The sequence below is a fragment of the Rhagoletis zephyria genome, unplaced genomic scaffold (genome assembly GCF_001687245.7).
Source record: "Rhagoletis zephyria isolate East Lansing unplaced genomic scaffold, Rhagoletis_zephyria_1.1 Rzeph_scaffold_00126, whole genome shotgun sequence".
Lineage (NCBI taxonomy): Eukaryota > Metazoa > Arthropoda > Insecta > Diptera > Tephritidae > Rhagoletis > Rhagoletis zephyria.
This window is the reverse complement of record NW_016157210.1, coordinates 88828-108223: the sequence shown is the minus strand read 5'-3', so window position 1 is coordinate 108223 and position 19396 is coordinate 88828. Positions and strand designations below refer to the sequence as shown.

The 19396-nt window shown below is 34.4% G+C and overlaps 2 protein-coding genes across 2 annotated transcripts in view; one reads left to right on the top strand and one right to left on the bottom strand.

Annotated features, from left to right (window-relative positions):
* Positions 1–19396, bottom strand: part of SNF4Agamma (SNF4/AMP-activated protein kinase gamma subunit) — a 263585-nt gene that overhangs the window by 225095 nt on the left and 19094 nt on the right. The gene's annotated exons all lie outside the window — the stretch shown is intronic.
* On the top strand, positions 14884–16972 carry cDIP (Common Dpr-interacting protein). The gene has a single exon (XM_017636654.1). It carries the CDS (start codon positions 15076–15078, stop codon positions 16861–16863), a length of 1788 nt encoding a protein of 595 aa, XP_017492143.1. The 5' UTR covers positions 14884–15075; the 3' UTR covers positions 16864–16972.

The window sequence follows — 19396 nt, the reverse complement described above, 5'->3', positions numbered from 1 at the left end:
TATAACTAACAATAAACCACTTCTAAAACCGCAAGCACTAAGCTTTTCATAATTAACAATTAAATAAGCTCGAAATAGATGTACATACATACATACATATCAACATTGTTTAAAGATATAAATGTATAGTCTGTAGGTGTACAGAGATATTATATACTATAGTTCACACTATAACTGACTTTCGCTGAACGACTATATTACTAATATTTTTTTCTTTTTGCTTTTGGCACCTTGCACGCCAAAAACAAGCCACAAATGAAATATAAAACAAACTATTTGAGTTGAGAAAAAAAATTACAGCAAGCTGTTGGGTATTTTTGTGGCATTTTTGCGGTTGAATCGCAACAGACAAGTTGGCGGCAGCGACAGAGCACAAAATAAAGCAAAATAGCCAACAACACAAAATCAAAAAAAAAAATGAAGAATGACAAGATTTAAACAGCAGCAGCCATTACATGTAGTCTAAGTATATGTATATGTACATATGTACGTAAAAGTAAGCACATACATACATTAACATAGCACACTTTTCAAGTTTAGACGAAAGCTTACATACCATATGTAAATTTATATATGTACATATGTACCTATGAACCTTTGGATGTACGTAAACACTTCAATTCACTCTTCAATTCACAATAGTTTTATCGTAGTTTTTTTTTGTTTGTAATCGAAATATTCATATATAAGTGACGCATTCAACTGAAAAATTTCCGCTGTCAATACAATACAATTTTTTCTATAATTGATATTTACACTAATGTACACATACATACATACTAGTATGCATATGCATAGTTGTAAAGTAAAAATATAGGTACTTAAGTGAAATTCGACGAAAACATTTAAGCAATGAAGTGGATGTTTAATAGCCTCTCGTGATAATTGTCGAAAATTCTATAAGTAATGTGAAGACAATTAAAATATTTTTTTATTTTTTTATTTATTTGTTTTAACTGTTACTTTTAATTTAAAATTATATTTTTAGTGCAAACCTCTTTCGGAATTTTACAGTTCTTGCCAAAATTACATGGCGGCACGATTTATTTATAAAATCATTCTGATTTGCAAATTAATGATTCGGCCAGCTCTGGCATATGACGAGCAATTGCAGAGAAAAGTCATTTGGACTAGACGTGTATACACTTCTCTGCGAGTTCTCTACAATACCGTTAAAACACCTATACACTCATTCCTTTTTGGAGAAGCTTCGAAATTCTTCTAAATAATTTTAATTAAAAGTTCACATTTGTTAAATTTTTATTTACTGTTATATAACTCACAAATTTTTTAGTAGTATGAAGTGCAGGTGAGAGTGTCCTAAATAATTTCATTGATTGATCTTTACGCTGACGGTGTTACGGATTTCATAAAATTCTAATTAAAAATTTGGAAATTTAGATGAAAAGCGTTAAACTTTTCCAATTGACTTCAAGATTTTTTTATTGAAGGTGTACTTTACTAAATCCATCCTACCAAAAACTATGAAAAACGCAGTTTCGAAAAAAATTTTGGTTGGGGCCTTTGTGAATTAAGGTGACGACGATATGTATGTACATATGTATCTACATACGTGTCTTTATATACATCCGCAACGTTAAATTTCTGTTGCAAGTAAACAGTGATATTGGCAAAAGAAGACAACACCAACAAATTACAGGAAAATAATATAATTGCGGAAATCATTTTCCAATAATTTGACTGCAAAAAAGCTTGCAGGCTTCAGCAAAAATACTAATGAATACATACATATGTACAGATATCCATACATACAAATGTAGGTAAGCGTCCCGAGCCTTTTATTGTTCGCTTTGTTGTAAAAGCGAATTTTTCTATGCGTTGATGTACCCTGCAGAAAAAAAATCAATCAAAATCAATTGATAAAAAATAACACACTTAATATACAACTTGTAGTTAGGTAAAAAAAGCTAACTTGAAACTAGTTGAAAAGTAAATAAACAAAAAAAGGAAAAACACAAAAAGAAAATGTTTTGTTTCTCGTATTGATATTTTATGACCAAAAGTGGTTACTTGCAAGCTAGTTCACATCTAATGCAGAGGTATTTCTTGCCTAATTATTTCGCAGCCATTGCCTTAGAAATATAGTTAGCTTCCCTCAAAGAAAATATACAGATAATAGTGACATTTAATTCCTTCCTAATCAACCTCAACTTATAGTTAGATGCATTTCCCGCAGGGTATGTACATAGATATATCTAGGTCTGTATGTACGTATATAGCACATACAACAAAGAGCTGATAAAACTCGTACACCTGGCGACTTATTTACTACTTACATATACATATATATATATATATATACATACAAGGGATGCCAATATTAGCAAAAAATTGTGATCTCGGGTTTTCGGGATATTTTTTAAGTAATGCCTCGATCCCGGGATTCATGTGAACTTGTTACATAGAAAACCTGCTGATGAAAAACATCTTTCGGCCGCAACACTTGTTGGCTGAACTGCTAATGACCGCTATCTCCTCCATTGCAAAACATTTGAAATTATTTTACCAGCACGACGGATAAATTTTAAGTTTTTTTTATTTTGCGAAAGTTTGGGTAGATTGATTTAACTTTTCTTTAAAACTTTCGGTTTCGCTCACATTAGTGTTGCCATGAGTACATTCATTTAAATCTTCTTCAAAAAAAAAGCTCAGGCTGTAATTTTAAAAGCAGAGTGCTAAGATTTCTGTTAATTGTAGTTAAAATGGCATTTTTAGAAATCATTAACAAGTTATTACATTCAATTCGAGTTTTCTTAATTTTTCTGGATCCCGGCATTAATGCAAGCAAATTCCAGGATTTTCGGGACCTGAAAAACACCGGCATTCCGTGATCCCGGGATTGGCATCCCTAGTAGATACATATATGTATGTTTATGCATGTGGGCTCCACACTCGATCGGGGAGCGACCGACCATTACCATTGCCACACAAATGCGTCATACATACATAGTTACACAACAATGCCTACACTTATCGGTTTGTTTGTTTACCACAATGGATAATGGCGGCAATTGTCATGGCACGTTTACCAAGAAACGGAAAGCAACAATTATTTTTTTTATGCCATTTTTCTGCAGTAAAATTTTAGCATTAAGTAAAAGAAAGGAATTTTCTTGTTTGCAAATATACAATGGCTTAAAGCCGAAGGTGTGTGTGTGGCTTTTATACAAAGGCGGCACAACACTTCATTTATGTACAATTGATTGCTATTTTAGCTCGATATTTCAAAAGATTTTTTCTTTCTTTTTTGCACTGAAGTTGGAAAAGGTTATCATTCTCGTTACCTTCATCTACATCGTAATAACCATCGTTTTCATTAATTAAAAAAAAAATATTCGATTATATATATTTCGACACTCACATGTACTGTACGAATGAGCGAACCCCATAGCATTTTCTCTGAAGAAGTTCTGGCAACACTGGTTCGGACGAAAGCCTATCGCTTTGAGGCCGCTACAGCCTACAGAGGGAGCGACAGCTACACTCAATGGGCCTCATGCATAAAAAGTGTGCTCAAGCTCCCATTAAACTTTTGCACTAATGAAAGTGAGCTATGCATATGGGTCGGAAACTAAACAACAGCTGACTGCGTGGGTACTTTAAAGTGAACCGCCACCAACAAAAGTTGTTCAGGCTCGGGGATCGAAGCACTTCGAAACCAATGGTCCCCGGTTTTTTGAGATGAACTGATAATGTGGAAAAAGAAGAGAGACATATACTACGTTTATACGCACAGAATAATCGACTTAATTGAAAACGCATTGACACCGTACACATTTCGCTCTAGTGTTTATACTTACGGCTTTATATCGGCATCAAAGTAACCGTCTTCAAAAGCAAACAAAATTAGCTGTTTTCATTTGACATTTTATAAGTTAACATAGTGGAAAGTGATAAAAATCTAATTTTATTCGGCATTATAAAATCGTGGNGACTTATGCATGCGTATAAACGTAGTAATAAAATATTTAATTCTGAGTGGCACCAAAATATTTGTTTGTCAGACAGATATCTTCAGTCGAATAAGAAAAAACAGCTCAAGTCAATGCGCGCTCATCATACACTATCGAAGAATTGCTCATTTTGGCTATTATTCTTTTGTTTGTTTAATGTTTATAAAAATGCTGCCGTTACCTTACAAAACCCGCATAAAAATTGAATAAAATTTTACAACAAAAAACTTTTTAATAAGATTTTCTAGAAAAATTCTAAGTAGTTTTATAGCCTACCTAACCTAAATTTTAAAGTTATTTTTTTAATGCTATCCAAATAACAGTCTTTGAGACCCAAAGCTTGGAAACTTTAGAAAGTTATGCACTACGAGCAAAGCTTGGTCAACCTGGTACTAAATAAATACACTAGAAAAATATCCAAAACTGGTCAAAATGTCGTGTCGCTAATAATTTTCACATGATTGTATATACAGTGACGGGCAAAACTGTAACATGGTTTAACACTTTTTGTTTCAACCACCGCTATATTTCCAAGTTCTAACGACTTTCATCCTTTTGTTGAATATTCTTGTTGGCACATCCCTACTCCCTCTCTCATAATGATTTGAAGTCAATACAACAACAATAAAAAAACCAGCAGACAAAAATGTAAATTAAGGCAGATGTTACAGTTTTGCACTCACTCTCAGTTTTGCATTTGACAGTTATCTTTTACTTAGTTGGAAGTCAGATGACTTTTTTCTATATTGTAATTTATTGAAGAAGTGATCACCAGTAAATAACATAGTTAATCAGGAACCATAAATGTAAATAATAGATTTACTGCGGAAAGGCGGAACCGCACGAAAAGTGGCAAAAAATTTTGGAATTTGCTACTTAAAAATGTTAAGACTTAGAAAAAATATAGCCTAAAGTGTTCCCAAGGACAGAGGAAGTCTGTTAAAAAATATTACGGTACGATATCTTGTGAACTTAGAAGCAAGTAGCGATGCAGCCACTATTACAGAAGCGCTTAAGGTATTAAACTTTAATGCAAATCAATAGACAGCGAGGCGAAGAATTGCCAATTTGAGCTCAAAGGCATCATAAAGAAGAAAAAAGCAAATTTGATCATAATACATGTGCGAGTGTGGCAGCATTTTGCTGCATCGCACGAAAACCGAACCGTTGCCTATTGGGATATGTTAGGCCGTTCAGAATGCAATAAAAAACATATTTTTAAGTTTCAATTGAAGGTTATTTGGTCTGACAAGACTAAATTAATCGCTTTCAATCAGATGGCCGGGCATGGTATTGGATCAAAGACCCAAATTAAGCCTAAGCGCATCATGTACTGCAAACTGTGAATCACAGTGGTAGGATCTTAATTGTTTGGGGTTGTATTTCAAAAATTTTGTTGGTCCGTTAGTACGCATTATGCGTAAGGAACAGTATCTGTTCATATTTCAACAAAATTTGCAAGATGTAGTCGAAAAATGAGAGTTTCTGCTGAAAAATCACCCAAAACATACTGCATATGTTCGCAAAGACTGGATACAAAAGCAAAAATTTGCTAATTTGAAATGACCTCCACAAACCGCGGACATGAATCTCATCGAGATTTTGCGAAATCAACTAAAAGCACAGCTTAATAAGTATCAATGTCCGTAAAATCGAGTACATGAGCTGTGAAAGCAAACTAAGGATATACCTCCAGAATTTTTACAAAGATACAAATAAGGTATGCCAAATCACATCCAGGAACTGAAACAGGCAAAAGAGTACTGAACATTGTGTTAGTAGTTCTTTTTTTTCGTGAAAATTGTTAAAAAGCTCTTAAAAATATATGAGTGCAAAACTGTAACATCTGCCTTAATTTACATTTTTGTCTGCTGGTTTTATTATTGTTGTTGTATTGACTTCAAATCATTATGAGAGAGGGAGTAGGGATGTACCAACAAGAATATACATACAGCAAAAGTATGAAAGTCGTTAGAACTTGGAAAGATAGCGGTGGCTGAAACAAAAAGTGTTAAACCATGTTACAGTTTTGCTCGTCACTGTACATACATCTCGCTTACATATCTATACATACAAAAGTATGACCATGTGCAAGAGTGGCGGCTTGTTAGTCGCTAAGTTGCTGTCATTGTTTACATCAGCTCTAAACCATGGCTTGTCATCCATTCCTCTCTTCCGGTATGTATCAGTTCTGTCAATATTAAGCAATTACAAATTGACAAGAAAATGGCATTCAATTGAATATAATTGAACGAAAGGTGCGGGCATATTGACATATTTACTTAAATAAATATTTGTTGAAAGTGGAAGTTTTGAACGAAAGACATGTTTCTAACGAGAAATAGTAAGCGAAGAAGAAGGTAAAATGCAGAGGAACTAGTTTTTATCGGAAATCAACAAATATCAAAATCATTTATGTATCTAATAAAAATTATTTTTTTTTTTTATAATTTTATGACCATTTGACTACAAACAAAAGGGGTTCATTATCAGAAGTGCAGAACCATTTATAATTTATTGCGGCATCATACGTCCATGCAAGCAGACATTGCAAGCATCATCTATTCCATCTACGATATGCATTGTCACTTAGACTAGCTAGTCAAGCATTTCAGTTAACTTGTGTCATGTCAATGTGCCTTAATCATAAAATTACGCGCACAAAGCAAAACTATTAAGGAAATAGCGATTTAAATTGAATTGCATAAGGTACTAAGCTGTTGAATATTTAGAAAATGCGAATAAATAGAGAGGGTGTGACATGCGTTTATAGAAATGAATGGGAAGTCATGCGCTGACTAAAAATTAGTTGCAATATGCACTAGTTCTGAGCGTAATAAATAAAATTTGAAGTTCTAAAAAGTTCCAAGAGACACTGCGACCTGAAAGGTATTTTGTATCTATAAAGAGTGTCCCTAACCCAGTATGCTCAAAACATGGAAAACAAAATCACCGTTATAGAGATCGCCAAAATCTATCTGCGCAAGCTGCAAAACCCTTTATGTACATAAATACTAAAAACCTTATTTTAAAATTCATTCCTTAAAAAATTTACAGAAACTGTTAAAGCTTTCTCAATTAGTTTCTTGTTGAATAATCGCTTATGGTTTTTTCGCATTCCTTTTGCTTAGCCTTAAGAACTTTTAAAATTTTTGTTTCATATGTACATATATGTTGGTACATATATACATATGGGCCATTCCGCGCCAAATCGGACACCATTTAACTTTTGCATCTCCGATTTTTTTTTAGTTCCGAGTTATTTATGTTATAAATTGTACCAATTGAGTGAGGCCTCCCTAATACTTTTTCGGCCGTTTTCGAGATATTGCTTATTGAAAGAAGTTTTCCTTTTTAAATGTCATAACTTTGCAAAAAAATGGGCCGATTTTGACCGTCTTTTTTTAATACTACTTTTTCAAAACACTTTTGAAATATAAAATTAAAAAAAAAAAAATCTATACAAATTTTAAATTTTTTATATAAAATTTTGATTTTCAAATAACATAAACTGATCGACCCACTTGAAATTTTTTTCTAAAATTTTTTCACTCATTCCGCATTAAATTCGTCAAAATTTGAAGATTTTTAAAAAGATTTCTTTACAAAATTTTGTTATAAAAAATTTTCAAGTAAATTGATCGATCAGTACTTGTTTTTCGGAAATCAAAATTTTATATTAAAATTTTTAATATTTATTAGACATTTTTTTCGATTTTATATTCTAAAGAGTTTTAAAAGAGAAATATTAAAAAGAAAATCGGTTACATCGGGCCATTTTTCGCAAAGTTATGGGCATTTCAAATAAGAAAAGCCTTTTTTCCAAAACTGCTATTTCGAAAACGGCTGGAGAGAAAAACATTTTTTTTTTTTTAATTAAGGAGACCTCACTCTATTGGTACCATAACAAAAATAAAAAATATGAAAAAATTCTGAGTTGCAAAAGACAAATGGTGTCCGAATTGGCGCGGAATGCCCCATATACATACGCTGATGCGCCTAACTTGTATTCAAATAAGTACATTTGAATAAATCATTTTCCAATCCAAAGTGAAGGCTGACATCATCATTTTGTGGTTGCAAGATAAATTCTGCATTGAAAACAGTAAAAATAAAAATGCCAGCAAAATATAAACAAATAACTTTGGTAGACTGGCACAGTTTAGTAGCTTTGGGATTTGAGAAAAGAAAAACAAAACATATGTATGTAGGTATGTACATGAAAAAATTTTGGAATTTTAGCTTATTTAGCGATTAAACTGGCTCAACATGAGAGCACATTTAAGCATTCGGTTGTTTGGTAATAATAAATTTAGTTAATTATTAATGATATGATAGATTAAACAAGATTTGGGTAAATGAATAACAAATATTTACCTAATAACAAAAAATACATAAATGCTCTTCATATCTACACACATGTGTATGTATGTGTGTACATTATTCAATTTGTCAGAAGCAAAAATATGGATTAAGTAATTTTGCTAAATACTTACATACTAAAAGCAGCAGTTTGAGAATTTGGTTAAAGTGCTTTAGAAAATATTCATTGAACAACAAAAACTTTTTTTTTTTTTGGCTGGCCCATAAAATACAATTACCAGTGTATAACCATCCCCTTAAAAAAAAAAAAACTTTCTTGGAACACTACATATGTACGCATAAAAGTGACGCCTAATTGCACCCAGCTGGGTAAACATTTTTTATGAATCAATAAATTTAATTTAGAACCCGTGTTTTCTAACAGAATCAGAGAACCATAGCAAAAATATGTACATATGTACATAGGTGCTAATTAAAAGAAAATATTGGTAATTTCATTGTGTAAATAGCAAATCATTTTATAGTTGGGAACGCCTTTTATGAGTGGCTAACTGTGTGGTGTAAGAAAACGTTTGCAATCTAAATTACTCAACGAGCTCACTAGCCACTAATGAACTCATGCCATTAAGTCATCAATATCATTTTGTAATGAAAGTAATTTATAGCTTTTAACATCAGTTAGCTGCCATAAAGAGTGAGTCACTTAGCTAAATAGCTGACGCTTGTGTTAAGTTATCGAATTTTATCTAAGTCTATAGGTTTTTCCATTATTAGTTTTTTTTTTTAGAAAGCTTTCAAATCTCTTTGTACATTACTGCACTTCGAGTAATTAACAGTGACTTTTAATGAATTTTTATGTATTTCTTTTTTAGTAAAACGTTTTGTAGCTCTACATTTTATCGCCGCCAAGTGACAATACAAATTGCCAACCTTATCAGACATTCAGGCACTTAGGCAATCAGTCATAGGTATGTATACATATACATAAGTATGTATGTATGTATGTATGTACCGATATATGCAATCTTATATTCATATATTTATGTACATAACAACAAGTGTACAATTAATGTGATTAAAACACAAGGAAACACAAATTAAATTTGTACCCAGACTATGATTCAACTTAATTTTATTGGAGTGATCCTTTAAATAAAATTTAACCATCAGAACTGAAGTAAAAAGATCCCTTGAGCGATTCCGATTCACCTTCGATTAGCTGACTAGAGACGCATCTATCCAAGAGTACTCAAAAGGCAATCCCCATCACTCTTTTGTGGGTGACGCTGACTCGAGGGAACTCTTCGCGGTCAAATCATTCGCAATGCAGCATTATCACTGTGGCCTACTAGCTTTGAGTGCGCCGTTAGCAAATCCAGGGCTCTGATTATCGCTTAGCTATCAGAGTAGCTGTTTACCTCCCTTGCTGATGTCGCGACGTACTTAAGCAGACAATCAACTTCTTTTTCAATGGCAGCCACTACTGCCTGGCAAACACTACGGTGATTTGGTAACCATCTCTCGAAGCCTCCCAGTCATTGCTGAGCGAAATATTCACCCAGTTCCGGACGGTGGTTTCGATGGCCGAAGGTGAGAGTGCTATAACTGGTTGCGGACCGAGGAATACAACATGGTCCGACCCCTCTCTGGTCAAACAATCAGATGCCTCATTACCTGGTACTCTCAAGTGACCTAGCACTCAGACAACTAAGACAAGTTCGTTATCTTTTCCAACATAATAGTATAGTCGAAATTTGCATAGCCGGACCACTCTGGAAGTAGTTCCACCACGTAGCCCATGGCTTTGAGGATGGCAAATACCGAGCTTTGGAACGGCGAGGCATATTCGCTTAGATAAAAGTGAATCATCAGAACCTGACTTAGTGCCGACAGTGTGTAAGCCTAAGCTCAGTATTGGAATTAAGCCTGCATTCAGCCTCACTCTGCCTTAAGCCTGAACTCAGCCTTTTAGAATCTTCTCAGCAAATATAATGGTGGCGTACTATCCTGGGGGCATTCAAAACACTCATAGCAATCTCCGCCTCTCCCCACTCAGTATCACACCAACATCAACTTCTTTTAAACCTGCAGGTGACCTCTCCTGGTATGAAGGTCCATAGTAAGATGTGTTGTAGAGAAAGCAAGCAGATTTCCCATGCCGTTCCGGAGGATACCCCTTGGTGACAGATGGCACTGCTTCCAAGTGAACAATACAAGTTCAATTTCAATACGACTACAGAGCTCGCAGACCACTAAGTAATCAAATTCAAGTACCCATGGATTACAACATAAAGTCGTTCGCGAAAGTGAAGATCCGCTCGAATTGAAGAGCTTGAAAGGGTTCATCGGTCCACCAAGCGACGATCATCTATAACAGATCGCTCATAACTATTTTTTATTTGATACCCTTATTGTAATTCTCTACCCATATTTAGCTCAAGGGGTGGGCATGTTATTTAAGAAAAAGGCACTATTAAAGACTGCTCCACATATCCTTTTTCAATTCACATCAATATGAGTGTTTTTTCCAATATAATCTTTAATTTTGTCGAAGAGTAAATCATTTCATTTTTCCCAAAAAACATTTTTGTCTACGGATATATCGCCTGACATTGGGTAAAAATAATTGAATTGAAAAATAAATGTACAGCTACTTGTTAATGTTGTTTCGAATGTTTTTGCTAATTAAATAACAGCAACACATTAGCCGTACTTTTTTCTTAATCGTCATTTATCAACATCTGACGAAATTGCGAAAGGTTTGCATAATTTTGCTTTCGTTGTAAAATTTGTTCGTTTGTTTTGCAGTTCGCTTGAGTGGGCTATGATTTATGATTTCATTATCAGTTAGCATTATCGCTGATATGTATGTACTTTGCTTTTTATTTGTTGGAATTTTTTTTTCGTTTTGAGCACTTAAGTTAAGTGGAGGAGCGATTTACTTTGAATTTGTTAGTAACATTTTATCAAAAGCTTTATTATTTCACTTTTTTTTTAACTTGGGAAAGACCTAAAAAATTATCTTAAATTAAAATGCTCTACTATGCACTGTCAGAATATGTGACCTGGTCTACGGAAAGGGGGCTTAGGTGTAAAAAAATCAATTTTCACTTTTTGGTTGATTCGGATGGAAGATGAGATGCTTTTTCACGTGGTGAAAAGCAGAAAATCCTAACTTGCTTAGAAGTGTACTAAAAATGTAGAGAAAGAAGAGTAAAAATACGACAAAATATAATTTATTGGTAATGAACAAAATACATTGAATTATAAGCTATAAAGACATGATTATACACTAGAAAAACGTNCATATATAAAACTCAGTACTCATCATAGGTTATGTCGTTCGAATGTACACCGGCGCTCCGGCTCTGAAATTATTCAGCTAGGAATCCGTTGGTGGTAGGAGAGGGGAAGAGAGTGGCCGTCGCCACTGCGATTGAAAAACCAAGTGGAGAAGGACTTGGCTTTACTTGGCATTTACAATTGGTATCAGTTGGCACAGAAGAGAAACGACTGACGATTACAGCGCCAAATAAGAAGAATAAGATTGATTTTATTAAACTGCATACTTAGACAATAATTACAGCTGATCCTAAACATGTACTACTATCGTTAGCCTATTCACTAGATACACAACCCATTGCCATCTCTTCTTTGCCTGTTTCAGTTAGTGTATTTGTATCAGAGTACATCCCAGTGCAGCTGTTGCTATGACCAGGGACTCAACCACCAGCGACAAACATTGATTGAGTCATCGAGTATATTTAGAACGACATGTGTTCTTTAACTAACTTGGCATTGTTTTTTATTTTTTTTTATTTTTTTAGAAGGCCCACAGGTACCTAGAACACTTCGAATTGGCATATGCTAGCGTGCATTTCCAGCCGCAAGGAATACGCGATGAAAAGCTCCTCGGAATCCTCTCAAGATTCCTGTTATTAGTTATCGATTTCCTTAGTTTCATTTAGAAAATTTCGAATTTCTGCTTACATGCATTACTTAAGTAGTATTTCTAATTAGTTTCATACTCAAATTCTGAGTTCAAGCAGAGTAGCAATCATAGAAAAAGCATTCAAAAATTTTCAAAACAATATCAAATAATGCCAGCCAAACGATTTGGTAGCAAAAATTACTCAGGCGTAACTATTTTAAGCGCTTCACGGTTATTATCAACAAAAGTTATTAGATTTAACTACACAAACAAGCGGCTGGCTGGCTGAGCGGTTGAAGCGCAACGCTACGTGTAGGTAAGTATATGGCTGGCTGATGATATGGAAATGCTTTACAAAAAAAAAATATTATATAGTACACAAGTATGTATGTATTTATGTATGTAAGTGCGAGTGCTGTACGAGTAACATAGTATGCAAATAGCTAGCGCCGAGGTAGTAAAGTATGTACATATGTGAACTTTAATGTTTAGTAATACAGTCACTCCCGCATAATTGAACATGCGAAAAGGCAATTGATTTTGTTTAATTATGCGGAGCGTTTAATTAAAGTGGTGCTCTTAATAGATTTTCATTTTTTTGTTCGAACTAGTGGTGAAAATAAGCAGGGGGAAACACTTAAGTGGGGACCAGTTAACCGGGGAATACTGTATAGCGATATAGAAATGTACAAAAGTATATACCGATGTACATTTACCTCATCTATAGAGTATTAGCGCACTTTTCGATAGAAACAGAGCAACGGCAGCACAGCGAGAAGTACATAAACTATCCCATATGCAAACATATGTATATACAGTGCCGGCCACTTGAATAGCGCGCCCTTTTGATCCGCGCTATTGCCAGTTTTCCTTTTTCATTTAATATTCGTTTATTTTTTTATAAAAATATAGCATATACTATAGCAAAACCATGTAAAGCCGTTTTTCAAACTTTAGACAAAATTTTTTTTTAATTCGACAAATTTTCATTAAAATTTCAAACTTAAAAAAAAATTTTTGAGTATGCAGTTTTGTAATTTTGGTCACTTACATGCATATTTAAGTACATTAAGGTGCCTCACCAAAAAGGCGTGGTTTTTTCACCGGCATTTTTGAAATTTTTTACATTTAAAAACTTCCCCCAAAATATTTTGGAAATATTTGTACTAAGATTTACGTGAGCTGGGCCGATTTGAAAAGACTTCGAAAAATCGAGTTTTTTTTATAAATAAAATTAGTTTTTAAAATTATTTTCTCCAAAAAATTACCCCAGTTTAGGATATAATATATTTTATAATTCCTATGGAAAAACAGTACGGATTTTTTTTTTTTGTGTGAAGAGTAATGCTTCCTAATGTACATTTGCGGTAAGCCATATAAACTAACCTAAAGAATTTATTGCCTTAAAACGAACTATTTACTGAAAAATTCTCCCATTTGGGAAGATTTTTATTCCAATTTAAAAATTTTATTTTTCATTGAAAATATTATAACTACTAAACCGTTTGAGGTATACTCTTGTAGGGAATTAAATTCTCTAAACAAATTACCCTGAATTTGATTGTCTTAGAGACGATCGAACTATGACGACAGACGAAGAGCAAAAGCAATTTATTTTTCGTGTAGTCCAATTGCATCGCCAGCAATATCCTAAATTCCAAATGGGAGAATTTTCTTCACTGCAGTATCACCTATTTTAAGTTCAAAAATTCGTTAGGTTAGTTTCTTAGTAATTAAATTTCGAAAAAATTGTATGGCATGTTCGATTCTAAAAATTGTGAACAAACTATATACCAAAAAAAAATTTGACTCTCCCAATTATTAAAAGCAAAATCTATGTATTATAATTTTTTCTAAGCGAAATAAATTTTTCATTTACAAAATTTTGCGTTTCCTTCATACAATATACTGCTTTTTCTTTCGAAAATTGGGAGGGTCGAGTGCCATTTTTGGCATATGGCTTGTTCGCTATTTTTTCTTAGAACTAATCGTAGAATTTGAATTTGCTGTACACTTTTTTCGAAAATTTTGCTACGAAACAAATTATTCCGCCCTAATGTACATGCTTGAATACGTGCTCCATTATATGTTTACCTTCGGCAAAACAAATTCTCAAAAATTAACCAGCACCTTATTATACTAAAATTTAATGGACTATAAAACACCAAAATAGATTTTTTTTAACTTAAAATTTTGTTAAAAATTTGATGAATTATTTATTGTTGAGAATTTACATGGTTTTTCTTATAGAATATGCTACATATATTATTTATATATGTAAATAATTTATGCATATTAAATAATTAATACTGATGCTCAAAAGCGGGCGCTATTTAAGCGGCCGGCACTGTATAAATAATAAGGAAAATATATGAAACAAAAATTGTGAATAAAAAAACATGCCGCTGCAAATACGGTAAAGGTCAATTTTATATAAATAACAAGCGAAATGATAATTTTTAATGAAAGCGGCAGCAACAACAATAATGATCGAGCACTTTTGTGTATGTAATTTGCAAAATAATAAAATTATACATTTTCAAAGGAAAAACGAGCATAAAAACAAACAAATTCATATTTATAAAATATCATTAAAACGACACACATCGGTCGTACTTATAACACAATTATTTTGAATGAATAGATCAGCGAAAATATAGCAAATTTCAACACGAAATTTATTATTGCACAAATGCGATCAGTTAAAACGCAAACGTTGGCGAATACGGAGTAAAACAGTTCGAACTAAATCTGTAGTGCCACAAAAAAAGCTAACATATTTTTGTTTTTCAAAATCTCCAAATAAGTCTTAAAAAATTTACCTACAACCAAAACTCAACACGAAAAATGCACTTTAATGCCCTACTGCTAGCGCTTTGCCTGTTCGCGCTCTACGCCGCCGTGCGCAGTCAGGACAATGTAGACGCTGCTGATGAGAGCAACTCAACTGAGGAGAGCATTGAGCTTAATTTACTACCAGCGGAGGAGAACAATGTCGCGCCACCCAAAAGTGCCAGCGCAGAAACGACAGCCACATCACCTGGAGCACAAACGCAAACGACGAACACTTTCGAGGCGTCACGCCCACGGCTGCGTAATATCAAAACGCTGGATAATCACTGCATCGAATATCTTTGCATCGGTTTCCACTACGAACGCCCAGATGAGGTGGCATTTTTCGACATCAAGGACGAAGTGCGTATCAATGGCGCTGACGCCACCTACGACATAGTCAATGCGCGCAACTACGACACGCTCATCTTCGAGAATTCGACATTCGCGCGCTTTCCGCTCAACCTATTCTATGCCATCAGCATGAGCGTGCTGGATATGCGCAATTGTTCCGTACAAGTGCTGACGTGGGAGTGCTTTTTGATGGCGCAAAATTTGCGCGGTCTCATTCTCTCCGAAAATCGCTTGCAAGCGATCGAGCCAGCGACCTTCAAATTCGCCAGCGAGCTGCATGAACTCTATCTCGACTCGAATCGCTTAACGCAACTGCATCGCGATAGTTTTGAGGGTCTTTCACGCTTGCGTTACTTAGATTTGCGTCACAATCGGCTGACGTTGCTGCCGGTGGGCGTGTTTGATCATTTGGCCGCCCTCGAGGAACTGCTGCTGGACGATAACCGCCTGCGCACGCTAAACGATCAGCTCTTTCTCAATAATCTAAATATGTGGATATTGTCGGTGGGTGAGAATCGCTTGGTGCATATTGATGAGAATGCGCTGAGGCGTCAAGCGCGTCTGGTGATCTTAAACATTGGCTACAACAATGAGCTACGCACCCTGGTTTTGACGCTGCAGTTGCAACATTTGGTGGCGACCAATTGCGCTTTGGAGCGCATTAACATTTACGGACACGTGCGCAACGCTGATCTCAGCTACAATCACATACAGGAGCTGTACTTCGCGCAGCCGGAGCAGTTGGAGATGCTGAATCTACGCAATAATTCACTGCAGCAGATTGCCTCCTTGTCTCGCGCAACTAATCTAAAGCTGCTCGACTTGGGCGACAATCCCGAATTGGGCACACTACCCACGCCTTGGCTAGCCAACGCTTTGGAGCGATTGGATCTCGGCAATACGGGTTTGGCGCAGCTGCCCGTGGAGGCAATCGCCGCGCAAGAGCATCTCAATTTTCTCAACGTGTCCTATAACCGTTTGCGCGAGATTAATCCGCAGAACTTCAAGTATTTGGAGCATTTGAGTCACTTCGACATACGCGGCAATGAGTGGAATTGTTACAATTTAAATATTCTGATGGATGTGCTACTCAAGCCACTCAACATCATCTACGGCTATGACGCAGTAGATCCCGAGTTTCCGGGCGAATATGTGAACGACATCGCGTGTATGTATCGCTTGGAGGGGGAGCAGGAGGAAGATTCGAATGGCAGTGGCAGTCAGCTGGTGGAGATGGTGAATGGACAGAAATTAAGTCAACCCGCGCAGTTACAAGCGTTGCCGCTACAGGACGCGGAGACTTTTCGCCGAGAACTCAAGGCTATAGTGGGCATTTATGAGCAGAAATTTGATCGTGCTTTTCGCATGATCGAAGATTTGAATGCGCGTTTGCGCGCTTTTGAGCGCTTTAATGAGACACTGTTTCAGCATGCCATGATTACGGTCTGAATTTGTGTGAATAAAAATTGTATTCTAAAACTTTTTGTAGAATTGATCGAATTGTTAATCCAAACTGTATTTGTGTTGTATTTTGGAAAAATAAATTACGACCCGTTTATCAAAGAGCTTTTAAGCTTTTCGGGAACTTTCAAATTTGACAGTACCGGATATTCTTTGCTTTGAGAATTCTAGGACTTTCTAGGATTCTTTCGTGACTTTTCGTGATCTTTTAAGGCTTTTACATTTAACACTCATTTTTTTATGAAAACAATGGAGAGAAAAATTTACCAGTCATACTCTGCTCAAAATATATAAGGTCCATTTTGCCTGTTTAGAACATTTCGGGATTTTCCGAGTGCTATTTTTTTATTTTTTTTGAACCTTACAGTCCCGTACCTTTGTGAAATTTTCGTGATCTATCAAACTCAAAAAACAGTTTTATCTTTTTTGTCTGTTATGAGTGCCGAAAAAATAAACAGTAAAAATTTCCGATTGTTCTCCGGTGAAAAAGGTATCAGACAAATTTTGCTTTTCATTTCTGCCTTAAGAAATAAGAATTAAAAAAATTTTTAATATTTTCTTGCTAAAAATCGGCCTAATAAATATCAAAAGCGTATTAAGTTTCTTAGCATTTTTTTTTATAAAATGCACACTCAGGGCGGTCGCTCTGGAAGAGAAATGGCAATAAGAATCCAAATGAAATTCTTTATCGAATAGTACATATGCATAACGTCAACTATAGCGATAGCATAACGATAACGATAAGTATCGACACCAATAACGATAAATATCGATTGCTAATGTAATGGCGATGATGAGTTCGAAAAAAGAAACATCTTTCTCTACCAAAAAATAATTATTTATTTATGTAATGTATATACACCTCATCTAACGGATTTTCCAGTTCGTATTCTCACATTTTTATTAATTTCAGGTGATTTTAAAAGACAAAGAGTAACTGTTGTAAAAAAAAAAATATGTTACACACATTCTGAGCACGCGGTTGTATTAACGGAAGTTGTAACTGTTCATAATTGTATTTAATTTTCGCATTTCGGGCACCTAAAAACATATGTAGGTAGGTATCCACATTAGGGAGTCTCACTAAAACAAAGTTATAAAATTTATTACATTTAAAGATTTCCGCCAAAATACTTCGGAAGCATATTAAGATTTACTTGAGCTAGATCGATCTGAAACTCCAAAAATTTACATTTTCTTATAAATAAAATTAGTTCTTAAAACAAACAAAAAAAAACTAATGGGGCATATTCATAAAATCGACTTTAAAGTGAGTTTGCTCCTTTTTTGACAGATATTTCATTAAAAATTATTATGTCAAAAGCCGCAGCTAACTTTATAGGCGACATTATTCTGACCCATTTTGTCCAAAAAATTACCTCAGATCAAAGAAGATATTAAGCTTAAAATGCCTGCAGAAAAATGTTTGCACATTTTATCAACGCAATGAAAATAATAAGAATTTGGGAGGCATTTTCTAATCGCTTGAGCTCACGCAAATCTTAATGTTTTTTCGAAATATTATGGGAAAAGTCTTAAAATATAATAAATTTTATAATTCCATTTTTTTTTTTGTATGGATACTCTTCATCCTAATGTACATACCTAAATAATGGGGCACATTGTATGTAATTTCTATCACATATGCGCATACCTAACTGTTGGTTATTCGATTTTACGCAATCGTTTTTTTTTTTTTTTTTGTATAATTAGTTGCATTTATCACACAGTTTTGACATGGAAAAGTTGTTTTATATTTAGGCAGAGAAAAACGGCTCCAAAAATTGTCGAAAGATATCATTTCCCTTCATGGTAATTCAGAGGGTTTTTTTTCATTATTCCGTATTCCTTAAGGGCAGCACATCACTATGTGAAATTATCGATCTGCCTGTTAGCAGTGTACTGCACGCGGCAATATTATGACAAAATCGCTTTCAAAATCGAAGCAAAAACAAATTTTCCGCACTAGATTTGCATATTTTATTTTCGCTTTGGCATTAATTGTATGACTTATGTACATATTTTCTATTCATGCAAAAAAAAAGAACCCGAGGCAATGTAAGGATAACATGTTTAATATTTAGGTAGTTTTTAGTATTTTCTATAATGTACATAGAATATATCTAACACACAATTTTCTAAAAAGCAATAGGACCTAAACCTTTTATACTTCACATAAATTTCTTTCTACATATCGTTACCTTAATACAGAAAGGCCCTATCTCACATCGTCGCTGAAATACAAAAAGCCGTAACTAAGTAAAAATCCCAAATTCCCTTTTTAATTGATTATGATACATTTTATCGAATTTATAAGTCCCCACATCATCTTAAGCAATAAAAAATTTTAGTCAGTTACGGCTTTTTTGCATTTCAACTACTTTATGAGTTAGGAGTTAGGGCCTTTCTATATTAAGGTAACGAATATACTTTTTAACAACTTAAGTAAAGTTCTGCATCCACCAATTTCTACACCCTTATTAGAGATGGGCAAAACACGTGATTTTCTACGTGGCACGTC